General features: G+C 35.8%; 1 protein-coding gene across 1 annotated transcript; it reads left to right on the top strand.

Annotated features, from left to right (window-relative positions):
• The first annotated feature begins 3 nt into the window (after positions 1-3).
• LOC140162820 (cysteine-rich venom protein helothermine-like) lies at positions 4-14,732 on the top strand. The gene is made up of 8 exons (XM_072186123.1): positions 4-60; positions 2,540-2,658; positions 7,555-7,643; positions 8,222-8,251; positions 9,680-9,772; positions 12,463-12,576; positions 13,850-13,886; positions 14,272-14,732. Coding segments are annotated over exons 2-8 (483 nt in total). The 5' UTR covers positions 4-60; the 3' UTR covers positions 14,273-14,732.
• The last annotated feature ends 836 nt before the right edge of the window (positions 14,733-15,568 follow it).

The following is a 15,568-nucleotide window of genomic DNA, read 5'->3' as shown; positions in this document are numbered from 1 at the left end:
TTTGGGTATAATTATGACGCAAATAGTTGCTCGATAACAGCATGTGGTCACTACACTGAAGTAAGTCAATAATACTCTATAGTTCTGGTACTATAAAACGGTATTTCAATTTGAAAAAGTATAAGGGTTTTACCGTTCCAGCTTAAGATTAATAACACTCTCAGTGATTGGCTAAATTAGAATTTATTTACTTTTTTCGTATTTTTGTAAAGAGTATAGGCCTAACTTATTCTACCATACCCTGAAAGTTATGAAATCGTATGGAACATCGCAAGCTCTATGTTATTAGGAGTTTGTCACTGCGGACACTTGTACACTCATAGAAATGACTTGTTCGCCTAGTTGGCGCAATTCAAAAGGAGTAAGTTTGGACAACTCAAAAATAGTGTAAAAGTTGCCAAAACAAAATTCATTTTAGTTATCCGAACTTTAAAAAATGCTGAAAAAGCTGAAAAAGTTCCGTCAACTAATCAACTTTGTTGGCATTACTTAAAAAGTTGATGTAAGTCGTTGCGTCAACTTTTTAAGTAATGCCAACTTCTGAATTCAAGTTCAGGGAACTTAGAAAAATAAACAAGGTTCAAAGAACCAATTAGTTGAGTTATTGTAACTCAACATGTAAGTTGATGTAACTCGTACATATTAAGTTACTGGTACTTATTGTTTTGAGTTATTCCAATTTGGTACTTTGTTACTTAATTCACGTAATTGGATCATTTTCTGCACAATTAGCAGTATTCTAATATTTATTTTTGTAATCAGTGCAAAATTTTGTATACTATAGCACACCTCTAGAAAATTATACTAACCTAGTTTCATTTTCTGAGTTGTAAGAACTCAATAAAGTAAGTGCAAATGAGTGCGACCAACATAATGATATCGAGTCAGCGTTACTTTTGAGAAAAGTGGGGGGGATGAGGCTGTGGATCACGAAATGCCCTTTTAAGACATTCCTAAAAGAATTTAATTTACTCCTTTGCGGGGATCACAATAGTGCCTATAAAATTTAACCGAAACATAATTATGATGAGGACAATTCAACTATTATTCAAAGCAGAAATTAGCTCAATTATTTTGCTACTCTCTTATATGCACTTGTCTTATTTTGGCAACCATTGTGATATGCGTGGCAATGCGAGCAAGTTAGAGAATAGCATATCAATTTGTAAGCGCTCTTTAGCAAAGTCATAGTTCATTTAATTTATAACTGTATGACAAAACAGGCGAAAATAGTAACTTTTTGAACAACATTTGCAATTTAAAGAGAATTGGCTATTGCTCATTCTAGTGACGCTAGTATATGGACAATATTAGTGTGCTTTTTCATTTAATGACATAAAATTTGAAAAATATTGTAAAGTTCAGGTTTTGACTTTTAAAACCTACATTTTGGTCAAATAACGTGCTCGGATAGGTAGTTTTCAACATCTTTTCCACATTTCGCCTTGCTATAAAATTGTAAAATTATAAAATCTGTTGACCTAGTGACGAAAATTGTTTTTAGGGGGAAGTATTAGCTTTCCTTTAATAAAAAAAAAGCTATAAGCTCCACAGCTCTTACATTGCTATGTACTTAACCGTGTAGTGTAATCAAAGACTGTGCGGAGACAATTCACTGCTTGCTTGAGAGCTCTTGGACGAAAATGTGTGCTCAGGTGTATCGAGTATAGAAACCTTTCCATATGCATTTACATTAATAATATAGTCAAGTTTCAGTGACTGATGCGATTGGAATATATGATATTAGGATATCTGTTATAGGGTCTGCATTTGGAGTACTTGTACCAGCCCTAGTCCAAGTTGAGATGAAGATTTCTCACTTTAAAATAAAAAATAAATAAGTGTTATTCTTTATTATTGTCATCTAGTGTTTGAAGTAGTATTTATTACCACTATTTTAAAGCCATTATGTAAGATCTGTTCAAATGTATTTGGTTAATATTTGTCAATCCTGATTTTTTGGCATATTTGTAATGTAAACACAATTTCTAAATTTCACCTAGGGATGAAATCAAAACTCGACCACCGCGGCCGCCGGCGGTTGAACCACACTCCATTGTTTAGAACAATATAATCGGCTCCAACCGGACGGAGCCGCCCGGAACCGGCGGTTGACCGCCGGTCGAGTTTTGATTTCATCCCTTAATTGGAATCACCTAGATTTGTTGTAGTAGGACAACAATACAATTTTGAATTAATGTCGTTTACATCCCCGTAGAGCACCAAGGTTGATCAAATATAATAAGTCGGGTTTCTTCGAATGGACAATTAATTTTCCTGACAAATGTTGCTAATATTTTTTACGTATTTTTGGCAAAGAATAACAAAATTTAATTTTGAAATTTCACTGCTTAATTTCATGAGTGAATTCATTATTTTCAATGAAAAAACTATTTGTTTTGGTTACGGGTCAGGTGAGTTAGTAAGCCGGATGGTTATATACTCGATAACAAACAATTATTATGCAAATAAGAAATATATTGAGCAATTAGAGCGATTACAATCTTAATAAAAAATGTATTCTGATTCCTTTATAAAGATGGTGTGGTCGACGAACACCCATGTTGGATGCGGTGCAGCATTTTGCCCTACAGTTGTAGGTAGCGCGGGTAAGACGTACAACAATTGGTGGATCGTGATTTGTAATTATAAACCAGGGTAAGTATGTTCAGTGCGTTGTACACTTAAAGGCCCATTCAGTGATTTGCTGATCCGGACGATCGTAAAAATCATCAAAATTCAGATTTTGGTACTTTTGTCATTGTCATAAATGTGTTAACATAGCCTATTTGTGGTTCAGCCGAAAGCCAGGTATTTAAGACAAAAATATAGAATTTGTATGGATCTGTAATTTAGATACTGACAATGTCTAAATTAGTTACATGTATTTGAATGGGGCTTCAACTTCGTCAATACTGTTGTTTTCTTTGTTTTTTGCCAAATTTTTCATTTCAAAACTACCAAATGACAATTTGAATGACTTATCCTTCACTTTTAAGCAATTTATAAACAATTTTAATTTTTTACACTTTCGCTGGGATCACTGAATGGGTCTTTAAAGGATTAAGGTACCAGCTATTTCACCCCTGTATATCATAAACAAACAAAGATAAATATCAGCATCTTTTAGCTCAAATTTAAGACCTCATGCGTTGAAATGATTAGAACACAAACGTGCTACTTTTGATTTCGTTTCTTTTGCAGGTGTTAGATCACCATTTCTTTTCCTCAAACAATTTCAACAAATGAGGTCATAAATGCAGTTGATCAGCGCCAGGAAGCCGCTCTTACTTTACTTGATTGTTCGGCTGCGTTAGATTTGATCGATCATTACATCATGCTGCAGCGTCTGCGTTAGCGCTATGGTATTAAAGGCACTGCGTTTAAATTATGTCATCCTATCTCAAGGGCCTTACTCAGTGCATTGATGTTTATGATGACACCTCGGATGAATTCTTACTTCATGAGGGTGTACCTGAGGGATCCATATTGGGTCCACTCATATTTACCATGTATACTGCCCCACTAGGTGACATCATTTCATCCTATGGGTTGAGTTACATGATTCATGCTGATGACACACAGTTGTATAATAGTTCTTGATCCATCCAAGCGTAGTGAGAGTATTGATATTGAACAGTGTGTTTCAGATATTAAGGCATGGGCAGTTACCAATAAGCTAATGCTGAATGATTCAAAACCTGAGGTTATTCATCTGTCATCTCAATTTGTCAAGACCCTGCCACTAGCACCACTTACCATTGGTAATGCAGCTATAGATCCGTCGACCACAGCCCGAGATCTTGGTGTTGTGATTGATAGTGCACTTAACATGAAAAAGCATGTGAAAGCTTTAGCAAGATTTGTAGGATCTACAAGTATCTTCCAAAACATGGGATCGCCAAATTACAGCGCATTCAGAATTCTGCTGCGCGTCTGGTCTCTCGTGTAAAATATCGTGACCACATGAAGCCAGTATACGATCTCCACTGGCTTTCATTATTGAGCAGCGTATCGTGTACAATTTGCTCCTGATTACTTTAAAGGCCTTGCATGATCTTGCCCCGCTGTATTTAAAATAATCGGTCAATACATATCAACCCACCCGTTCACTACTTTCTGCTACTTTCTAAATTTGGTGGGTGTCCCAAAGTGCAATACAAAGTTTTATGGTGAGAGAGCTTTTTGTAATGCAGCTCCAGTCCTGTGGAATAACTTACCTATACAAATAGATTTTCAGATTCCATCAATCATTTTAAGAGTACCGTAGAATTTCTTCTGCCTTCTTCAAGCATATCCCGGAAGCATATATGCCTCTAAACGAGGTATTTTTTTGACGAAGGAGACAAAAGGCAAATACCCTCCACAAACATATTACAATGGATTGGTCTTACAATAATACGTGTTTGTACAACCGCCTTTATCAGTAATATAGTTGTTCAAACTCCAACTAATATTTTTGTGGAGAATGTCTGCCTCTCGTCTCTTTTATCGAAAAGAGGCATATGCTTGTAGTCAAGGTATTACGGTATTTTAAAAACACACCATTTAAAAGATGCATTTAGTGATATCTTAAACTTATCAAATTTTACTTTACCTTTTAACCTATTCTCATCTCTTATCTCGGTATCGGTTGTATATTATTTGATATACACCAGGCACAAAAAGAAACTCGTCAGTTATATTCATCTTTGCTGCGCGGTTGTTTGATGTATATAGAATTGGCTTCATTATTAACTAAATGCAAACTATAGATGGCGCTATTTATCCTAAATCATATTTCTTTATTTGCAAGGGGTAGGTGATTAATACTGCCATTAAAACACCTGGAATAGGTGACACAAGCAACAAGGAAATTTTATAAACATATTTTGTCAAACAATAAAAGGAATTATTTGCATTAAAAGTTTGAAAGAGTAATTTCCAGTAACTAAATAGCGCCGCCAATTTTGTCATTAATAGATACATAATAAAAAAAAAAAAAGCTTTACAAATGCTATAAAAGTGAATCATTTTGTAAAAGAGGGGAAATTAAAGTTGAGAATGACTCAAAAGCATCTGTATGCATTAGCATGATATCACTTATAGCTGTTTAAGCCTAAATTTTAGTTGTACATGATGTTTTGTTTGAAAAACTAATAAATGATCCCATCAAACAACCGTGGCTGTTCAATATCTTGATTATTTTGGATTATTCTGAAATATACATTTGACACCCTGTTCGTGAAAAACGAACAAGAATTGACCAAGATATGCGCCTCCAAAGCCTCAAACCCCAAAATCAAAAGTTGCATTTTCAACGATTTTCAATGGGAACGCATCGTTGTATTACGGGCCAATCAATAGAGCACACAGTGTAACAGGCACAATTGAATCGTTAAAATTGCAACTTTTCATTTTGGGGTTTGAGAGTTTGGAGGCGCAAATCTTGGTCAATTCTTGCTCAATGTTCACGAACAGGGCGTCAAATGAGACAGAAAAGTCCAATTAACAAAATGTATATTTCAGAATAATCCAAAATTATCAAGTTATTGAACAGCAAGTGTAAATATAACTGACGAGTTTCTTTTTGTGCCTGGTGTAGTTGAAATATATTTGTGTAATTAATCATCATATTACTTTATTAACAAACAAGGTTAAAAAGCACACACAAAACCCAGGACATGGCCAACATGCCAGTGCAAAACAACAGCATGGACCAATGCAGGGAAAACGAAGCAAAAACAAACAATTACATACAAGAAATGCATAAAAATCATTTAAAAGATCTAACAAACATGATTAAACAATGTTCAATTTGAGGTACAGTTTTGGTGTTTTTAACATATTCTAAATTTTGTATGTAAGAAATAAATATTATTATTAGGCCCATTCCATGTCAACTCAGGGATGTGCACCGCAGCACCTCTTCAATTTTTTTCTTTTTCTGTGTGGTGGTAGATATTGATGATGAGAAAGTAAAATCCTGAAAAATTGAGCTTCATACTCCATTTCGTTTTTCTCCATGGCATCAATTTGAAATTTAGGGGTCAGCGTAAAAATGTGTACAACGCGAAAGACGATGTTGGAATCCATAAATGTATGTGTTGAAACCTTTAAAACTTTGAAAAGTATGTATCCTGGGGTAATTTTGGTCCAAGAAATCAAATCTGGTATCAGGAAACATACCTTACTTTAAAAGATATAGGGCCCTCAAAATGCAACTTCGACACCAGGACCAACTTTCAGGGGGTCAAACTCAAAAGTAAAAAAATTTTACTTCCATTTTTTTGCCAGTCAAGCCCTCAGGTAAATTACTCTTATTCAATATTGAGTATATTAGAATACACCAAAGGGATCTTACTGGCAAAAACTTTTTTACATTTGACCCCCTGAAAATTAATGTCAGACAATTTGACCCCACCATCAATTTCAGGTATGTTGAAGATATGTTCTTGGACAACATTTCTGAGAGATGTTGGCTTGGGGTCTTGATAGCTTCAACACATTAGTTAGGTTTTCCATAGAGTTGTGAGGGCCCTATATCATTATTTAAAGTAAAGGAGTTACAAGTTTCTTGATAGCAGATTTGAATTCTACACCAAAAAGTACCCCAGGATACATAATTTTCAAAGTTTTAAAGGGTTCCCTTTATACATTTATGGACCTCCAAACATCGTCTTTCGCGTTGCGACACATTTTTTACGCTGACCCCCCTAAATTTCAAATTGATGCCACGGGAAAACGAAATGGAGTATGAAGCTCAACTTTTCAGGATTTTACTTTCTCATCAATATCTACCACCACACAGAAAAAGAAAAACATTGAAGAGGTGCTGCGGTGCACATCCCTGGAGTTGACATGGAATGGGCCATTATTATTATTAAATCAGAGCTAACGAGTATACATGTATTAAATTTGAAATATTTGTGTTTGTTAGAATATAAAGGGGTGAACATAACTGGTACCTTAATTATTTTGTGCACTGTATATGGCTCAAAGAGATTAGAGCCAAAGACACATCACATAGAGTCGCTTATAGGGGGCAAACTAGTGTACCTCCAGATTATTCCGCTATGCGCCCGTTACACTTAAATTGTGCGATTATTTGCGTTGTGTGAAGAATGCGTCGTACTGATAATTCACGAAGAAAAAGGTTGTTCTACGGGTGGAGGGGCCTTTCAAGTAGGATCGGTCGGGCTAATTTTTTGGGTGGTTGGTGCAACCCCTGTCACCCCGGTGTCGCCATTCCTGGCATGTGGGGAAGACATGGAACATGCAGAAATGACCCTTTTAGTAGAAGCCCGATATCGCCGAGGGCGAGGTTATTGATATGTTCAAAACTCATATTCACCACAATGTATAAGTGTGATATGACCAACATAATTGTTGGAATTCCCGCAAGGGGATGGGGGTGTGCGTTTTTGTGTAAGGAGGGATGTGTGAGTATGGTGTGTACTACCACAGAGAAGTAAATAAATAAATAAATAATAAGGGGAACTGAAATATCACAAATAATAATGTAATTTAGTTTTCATTGAAAGTGAATGACGTCAAATTGGTTCCAACATTTAGGGGCAATTACGGGGGAAGACCATACACGAAGGGACCAAGCTGTGAAGGATGTGGGCCTGAAGCGAGTTGGTGCTTTGAAAACAAATGCAGTAAGTATATTTCAATAAAATTCAGTTGACATAAATCGGTCACTCTCGATATCATTTGGGTTTATACATGTATTTATAACGTTTTGTCGTCGCAGCAAAAGTTATTTATATATTAGTCCGTCGATTCCCCGTAGATACTTGCGCATGCCCTACGAGAAATTTCAACCATACGCAAATTCGACTAAAATTTCAATCGGATTCTGATCCGAGATTTTATTAAAAATCATAGATTTTTTCACAAAATACAGTACCTAAAGTTTATAGTTATTGCAAGTTATCAGTCCATTAAAGCATTGGTGTAGAAAGATGAATTATTAAATAAAATCAAGGACTTCCTTTTTAGAAAATGCTATAATATTGCTTGATAATAAATTTAGTAATCACTCTCAGACATTGTGCCCTTTTTAATTTCGTAGGGTCTTTTAGTTAATTATAGTACATTACAATCGTAATTCTGTAATAGAGCCAACCGAAGGAAAACTTTCTTCCTAACATTGTCAGATAGCACCAATGTTTTTTTTGATATTGAACGGTGTATAGCAAATAAAGACATTTATTTTACTTTGTGAACATTTCAGGAAATTGTAAACAAGACGGCATCACATGCGGTAAGAATGTATTAAATTTGTATTTTAAATAAATTAACACCTTTGATATGATTCCAAAAAAAAATGTATTGAAATGTACTCGCTTTAATAGTCGGACGTTTTCCCGTTGAGTTTTTGGTCGCCTTTTTTTTATATACTATTAAGGGTTTCAACGGGTTCGGCGTCGGACAACTATAGCATTTTGAAATACCACGGCTCTTTTGTGAGCAGCAATTTCTTAAGTAATTAAAGGCGATCCGCTAATATTATTGGTCACGGGACAGCCCACAATAATACTGACGAAAGCGTGACAGTTTTATACTTGTCCGACGAAGGTCGTCGCCATGGGGGTTATGTGGGTGTGAGGGGTGCGACACCTCCTGGTGACCCCTAAAGGAAAAAGTAAGAGAAAGGAAGAGAGAGATGGAGAAAAGGAAAGAGAGAGGGAGGAATTTGCTCGTCTACACCAATGTCAATCTGATAGTATGCTCCCTATTTGCCCCCCCAAATCAAAATTTGGCTGCTTGAGTGCACATGTTTTCCTCACAGTGAGTATTAAAATGCCAAATTGCCGCCGTGCGCATTTCTCTTTAAAGCCATTCTGTGAGTAGATTTGCGAGACGTCACCTTTGAGTTTACCTTTTTCACCTCAAATTTGAACAAAAATCTCAAAAATGAGAGTTATAATTCCACCCTTTTTATATGTAAATCACAAATACATGTATGAGTGCTAGAACAGTTTCTCTGATGCCTGGAAAAGCATCATCAAACCTCGTAAGCTGAATCAAAATACCGGGACTAAATTAACCAAAAGTTGTAAAAGGCCTATGCATCTTCATTTGACACGATTTTAGGACACAACTGCCCCTTGAGAAAATGGTCTAGCGACGGCCCTGCGACGAACTCTAAATCTATGTCAATTTGGGTTTTTTTACGGGATTTAAAACGTTTTAGTCAAACTCTATCTGTTAGAACTTGCAATGATTTGGTGAATTAAAATATTCTTTGGTTAAAAGAACTTTTATACAACCAGTCAAACACACGTATCGATCAAGGGTATGGAGTCATTTGAGACCGTTTTTGGCCTTTCAAAAATTTTGGCCCAAAAATTTCAAATTTTTTAAATGCCCAAAAATGGTGTCAAAAGACTTAAGAAGACTTAAACTATACAAAAGAGTTGTTTTTAGGTCGAATTTTGGCCCGATAACGAAGATCCAAACTTTTGAATAGTTTGGCCAAAATTTTCGGATGTCCAAAAATAGTGTCAAAAAAACAATAGAAGACTTGAACTATACATAAGAGTTATTTTTAGGTCGAAATTCATCAAAATAAAGGAATTTCAAAAACTTTATATTTAACGTTTTGAATTATTCAATTGCGAATGTCTAATTTCTAATCTCTAATCTCGAGCCAACTTCACCACGCTTTCCTGATACTGCTTCTTCTCAGATTGTTCCATTAAGTGTCACCATTGTGGCACACCGACTGAGAATGACTGCACATGTTCTTGTCAGAAAGGATGGTTTGGGACATATTGTGAGGGTAAGTAGGCTTATTATGCTTAATCATGCTTATCAGTCCGGTCCGACTGCCTGATCAGGAAATACTGCCGAATCAGGCAGCATGTTGCCTGCGCAGGCAACATAGTATCCCACAATGCAATGCTCTATTTCAAATAGAGCATCTTTTAATATACCATTATTTCTTGATTTAGAGTAAAGAAGTAGGGAAAATACATAAAATTATCACTGGATGTACAATCAGTAGTATTTTTTCATAAATTTTAGCTAAAATAAAGGTAATTTGCATATTTAAATCAATTTTTTTTTAAACCGTTAGACATTGTTTTGTTATTTTAATTATTTTCCTCCTGGTGGAATTTTTTTTCGCCCAGTGAAAAATTGTCAACTTACATGTAGCTCATGTGTGTCAAAGTAAAATTTCCATCGATCTTTTATAAAATCACCATGAACAATTTAGTCCTTAGTCTGTCAAATTCGGAAGGGTTACCAAAGCCTGTGTTGCCTGTGCAGGCAACATGCTGCCTGACTCAACAGTATTTCCTGATCAGGCAGTCGGACCAGACTGCTTATAGAGAACTTAAATGGTTCAATTTAAGGTTGGTCTTAACCCTGAATTTATGGACACTTTTGGGCCTCATAACAGCTTAATTGTTGGTCTAAAGTATATAAAAGTTTTAGAATGGCAAAGACTTGATAAATTCATCTTAAATTCATAAGTCTTTGCCGTTCTAAATATATATACTTTTATATACTTTACACCAACAATTTAGCAGTTATGAGGCCCGTAAGTTTCCATAATTCCATGGTTAAGACCAACCTTAATCAAGTTTTTATATCATAAAGATTGAAATTGCTAATTGGAGTATACTCGGGATGTCATGGATATAGATTGGGCTCCCGGGCTCGTATGAATTGGTGCTAAGTTTAGCGAAAGTAACTGCAACACTACTTGTTTATTTCGCTTACCGGGAGAGGTTTCGAGGAACTCCCTCGTCGCCGATATAGCTAGCTCTGACGTTTTCTTGGAAACGGCTAGAGACTAACCAGATCAGGTGAGATCACACTAGTTGACGTCGCACAACCTGTTCAAACCCATCGGTACCAGGGCATGACTTTTCTGCTTTCGTGGTGCCAAGAGAAGGCCGAACAGCTACGCCAATTAAAAAAAAATGTCTAGAAGATACATTCTATGGTGTTAAAAACATTTATTATGAAAGTCTCACGGTGTGTGCAAAATAGTTTGTACTGCAGGGACATTGTGCGACAGATCCGAGTTTCAGAGCACTATAATTTAGTGCTCCAGAAGTTAAGTATGTGTTGACAGTACCTCAATTTTGCCACATTATGATTTAGGCCCAACAATAATTCTTGCAATATTCATGATTCATATTTATGACGAAAGATAAAACAGGATAGGCCCAGCAAACACAAAACGTTTTCGATATCATTCGCCAAAGGTTAGAAAAGGTTGTCAAAGAAATAAAACAAGTTTAAATGTTGGGTTATATAAAGGGCATATGAAGGGTATAAAACGTTTTCATAACATTTAAAAACATTTTTGATAACCTCCTGCAAATATTCTAATAGAATGTTATTTAAGTGTTGACAAAATATTGGCAAAAAGTGTTTGCACAAAATATAATTTACAATAACATTTTTAAAACATTTTAAAAATAGTTTTGTAGTGTGTTTTCATACATAACGTTTTAAAACGTTTTTATGACCAGACATTTTAAAAATTATTAATACGTTTTTAGCAAAACCAACAATCTAAAATATAACCTGTTTAAAAAGTTTTTTAAAAACGTTTTTTGTGTTAGCTGGGAGCTTTCTAGTAAACTCAAACTAAGAGCATTATATAAAGAATGTCATAGTATACAAAATATTGACTACTATCTTCTTCTTAGCGTGTCCAAGCGCAGGGTCAAATGCGCCCGAGCCAATAGCTGACGCAGTGACGAGCAGAATCGTTGAATTCAGCTAGGTCCTCATGTGTGCAGTGTTGCCCCATCTGTGGACACATCAACAGGTGTTTCATAGTCTGTGGAACCGTTCCACACTCACAGTTAGTGTTTTGCCCTTCTGGTAGGTAGCCCCATTTCTGCAAAGCGACCTTGCACCTTCCGACCCCTGATCTTAGTCTGTTGAGACACCGCCACTCAGGCCATGTGGAATCAGCTCCAGGTGGTAGCTGCTCACTGGGTTGCAGTCCCATAGCTGGTGAATTGGTGAATTGACTACTATGAGGGGCATGGTTAAAATTATAGGCCCAAGGTGATCTCAAAACCATGACTATGCCCCGAGGCGTACATGCCCCGAATAAAAAGCAGTCAATATTTGTTTTATATACCAAATCTTAAGATTCTTGTCATCTGTTTGGTTAAAAGCATCGATTTTGGCAAGAGAAATTAATAGTTTCAATGCGAACGGCACACAGATTACAATCTGCGATTTCTGCGTGATTATAGCGCGTGAAAACATTAACGCGTGCGTAATATCATTTTACGCTGGGAAAAACGCGCAGTTTGATCGTGACGCACGTACGTGACCGGTCCATAGTTCATTTCCATGGACCGGACCATAGTTCATTTTGCGGGCATAGTTAATTCAATGACTGCACTTTCAACCAATCAGATGACAGAAATCTATATATGAGGTATATAATTTCAAATGTTTGTCAATAATTGATAAGAATCACTTCTTTTGCAGATCAATGCATAGATGAAGAGCATGAATATTGTGAAGACTATGACTATTTTCAAGAAGAATGTCCGTATTATGCCATTATAAGAAGAAAATGTCCAGTTATGTGTGGAAAATGCGGTAAGAAACGATTTGATTCATGGGGGCCAAAGGAGGCATTTTTGAAAATTGAGTTACTGTAATTATTACATTATACATACAATAGGCTATCATTTACTGAAAACACCAAAGGTCTAGCATACTTGGTTCAAAAGTTATGAAGTTTTTTGATGTCTATTTTCTTATGTATTTTATTGTTTTTTTACTCCATATTTTGACATTTATCTCAGTTTCAAATTTGCCGCCTTTGGCCCCCATGGACCAGATCGTGTCACATGTATTATTTCCATCTGTTTTACAAAATATAGTTAGAGGTTAATAACTGCGCATCGGTTATTTAGAGGGCATTGTGAAAAATCTAAACATTTTGCCTTTGGAACCGAGGAATATCCCGAGGGGCGCAGTCCCGAGAGATATTCCGAGTTCCAAAGGCAAAATGTTTAGATACCGTAAAACCCCGTCTACAAGCATATAGTGTGCTTCTGATGAAAGCTACATTTATCCAGTCGCCATTATGGAGTTTGAGCAAATAAATTACGGATCCAAGCATATACAAACGAGTATTATTTTAAGACCGATCAATTGTATTGGTATATTAACGCTTGCTTCGAATTAATTAAGCTTTTATAAAAAAAACACTATATATGCTTGTAGACGGGGTTTTACGGTACACTATAAATCCCTAGCTGTACACTTTTTAAACACGTTAGGTGTTTTTTGTTATTATTATCGTCATGTACCTTTCAAGAAAAAAGGTTTCATATTTTGAAACCTATTTTCCTACACATCACAAGTCCAAAATAAAATTAACACCGTCACTGAGTGTTTAGGATGCGTTTAGATACAAATTCAAAGTGTGATAACTTGTAAACCAAAGAGACGGTTTGGATTTTATTTTGGACTTGCGATGTGTATTATAATAGGTGAAACCACTTTTTTTTTTTTCTGAGAAGGTACATGTAGACTCTCTGTGATCTAGATAATAAATAATAACTATTTGGCAAAACGCCTTAAATGTGTTCAAAAGGTGTTACAGGTACGGATTTACAGTGTATACCTTGATTGGCTATAATTGGCTTCGCGGATATTAGTAAAATTGGTTATTATGATTGTTACATTTTTTTTAGTAATCCCTGTTAAGCGTGTGATTTACAGTGCAAATTCCTTGTTAAGGGACACTTCTTCATGGATTCACTTCGGATCCATGTCGATTGCCTATGTCGTGAAAACTGATGCATGTCAAAGTATGAATAGTCATGGTAGGATTCTTTGTCCCCATTTCTTTTCATTGCAGTAGCCGCAACTGGAAGCGAACCGCCGTGTAATGAATGGTAAGTTTACGTGATATCAATCATGTCAAATAATGACAACTGAGATAAATGGGAACTTGGATCAAAAAAGATGCAAATAATACGTTTAGGGCAGAACTTATGGCAATTTTTTGGGAAAGAGGCAAAAACCTGTGATTGTGCATACTTTCATACAATCGCAATCACAAAGATAATAGTGTCATTGAAATTTTGGAAGTAATAGGAAAATCCTATATCAAAATAAAGAGTACAGTGTCACCTTTAACACTAAACATGCCTGGCATTTTTTCCTTCCATATTGACCTTCTTTTATGAGGACTTCTTCTTCTTCTTCTTCTTTTTCACGTAAATGTTGTTCATCTAAAGCTTTTAGAATAACGTGTCGTATGTTTCCCTTTTTAAACAGATGAGATCTGACCCGTCTATGGTCTACCTAGATGAAGACGACTGCCGGATACCACGCTTAAAGATTAAATATTAAATACAATGTAATTATAGTAAATCAGCTTACGTTACAAGTCCCTTATCATTCATTATAGTAAATGATAATACATTCTTTTTTGACATATTTAGTTCCCAGAGGAAATCATTATGAGTCCCTGTGCTGATCAGTTTACTATAATCCGAGTTAAATGCCGCTTTTTGGTGTGACAAGCCGAAACCCTCCCTTAACTTCTCCCTTCCCCATCACATAGGAGCAACATTATATGATTGAACATGTTCGAGGAAAGGGGAGGTGCTTATTTACATTACCCTATTGAAAGTGTCCCAACTGACAAGTAGTTTGACACACTAGTCCAAGTAAAGCAAGATTTCACTAACACCATACTTAAAGTCCCTAGAAAATCCTGCAAGGTACATATGTTAATTTGGATAAACCAAAATGGCGAATTATGAAGAATAAGTATAGTTTGACCTGTCCGTCTTCGAAGTCCAGTTCTCGAGTTATTTATATGCACATAGGTTAATGACATGTTTTTGCCTCCACAGAGTTAAACATGGACCCATGCTCCAATGTTGATTAAAATAGTCTAAAATTGTCCCGCTTGTGAATCATTATGTTACAATAAGCTTACATTACAAAGAATAGTATAGTGACCCAACTAGTTACATTTATGACTTTGTTCAGTTTAAATGGGCCTTTACTTGATGCGTCGTATGTTGACATTTAGCAAGAGGCGTGATGTTCAGTGTATGATGGTTGAATGAAATAAGTCAAATTGTGTGAGGGATTTGTAACGTAATGCTTTGTTTTATTTTGATGATCGCGATCTTCAAAGGTGATGGTACATATTAATAAAATCAGCAAGATAAAAACCAAGTATATAATTATTGTTATTCTTATTGGCACTGTTTGTGGTTTTCATTAGTTAATAATGTCGACATGAATCTCTTGTCGCTGAGACGGATTCAACAATATGATTGGTAATCATCAGTGGCGTAACCAGTGATGAGTGGCTGGTACTTACTGCCCCTCCTGTTTCCCTTCCAACAGGATACAATAGACAATAAACTACAAAATAATATTGTTAGGACACTCTTGATAGGGTAATGTAAACAAAACACCACTCCCCCGATCAATGTTGAATCATACGCCGCAGATAGGCCAAACTATACTCTTTCTCAATCGTTATTACCAATCCTTTTTTTTTTTGTGGATTGAACAAAATTTGACAAAAATAAAAAATATTTGGCGAATTTAT

Source organism: Amphiura filiformis, chromosome 10 (assembly GCF_039555335.1).
Source record: "Amphiura filiformis chromosome 10, Afil_fr2py, whole genome shotgun sequence".
In the NCBI taxonomy this organism is placed as follows: Eukaryota; Metazoa; Echinodermata; class Ophiuroidea; order Amphilepidida; family Amphiuridae; genus Amphiura; species Amphiura filiformis.
The sequence above is the reverse complement of the archived record's forward strand: the minus strand, read 5'-3'. Positions and strand labels throughout refer to the sequence as shown.

Bases quoted from the DNA above. Each gene is read 5' to 3' on its own strand.
- LOC140162820 (XM_072186123.1), top strand. From the start codon at position 2,540: ATGGTGTGGTCGACGAACACCCATGTTGGATGCGGTGCAGCATTTTGC. The intron at 7,644-8,221 runs GTAAGTATATTT...TGAACATTTCAG, and splicing joins GTGCTTTGAAAACAAATGCA to GAAATTGTAAACAAGACGGC. The intron at 8,252-9,679 runs GTAAGAATGTAT...GCTTCTTCTCAG, and splicing joins ACAAGACGGCATCACATGCG to ATTGTTCCATTAAGTGTCAC.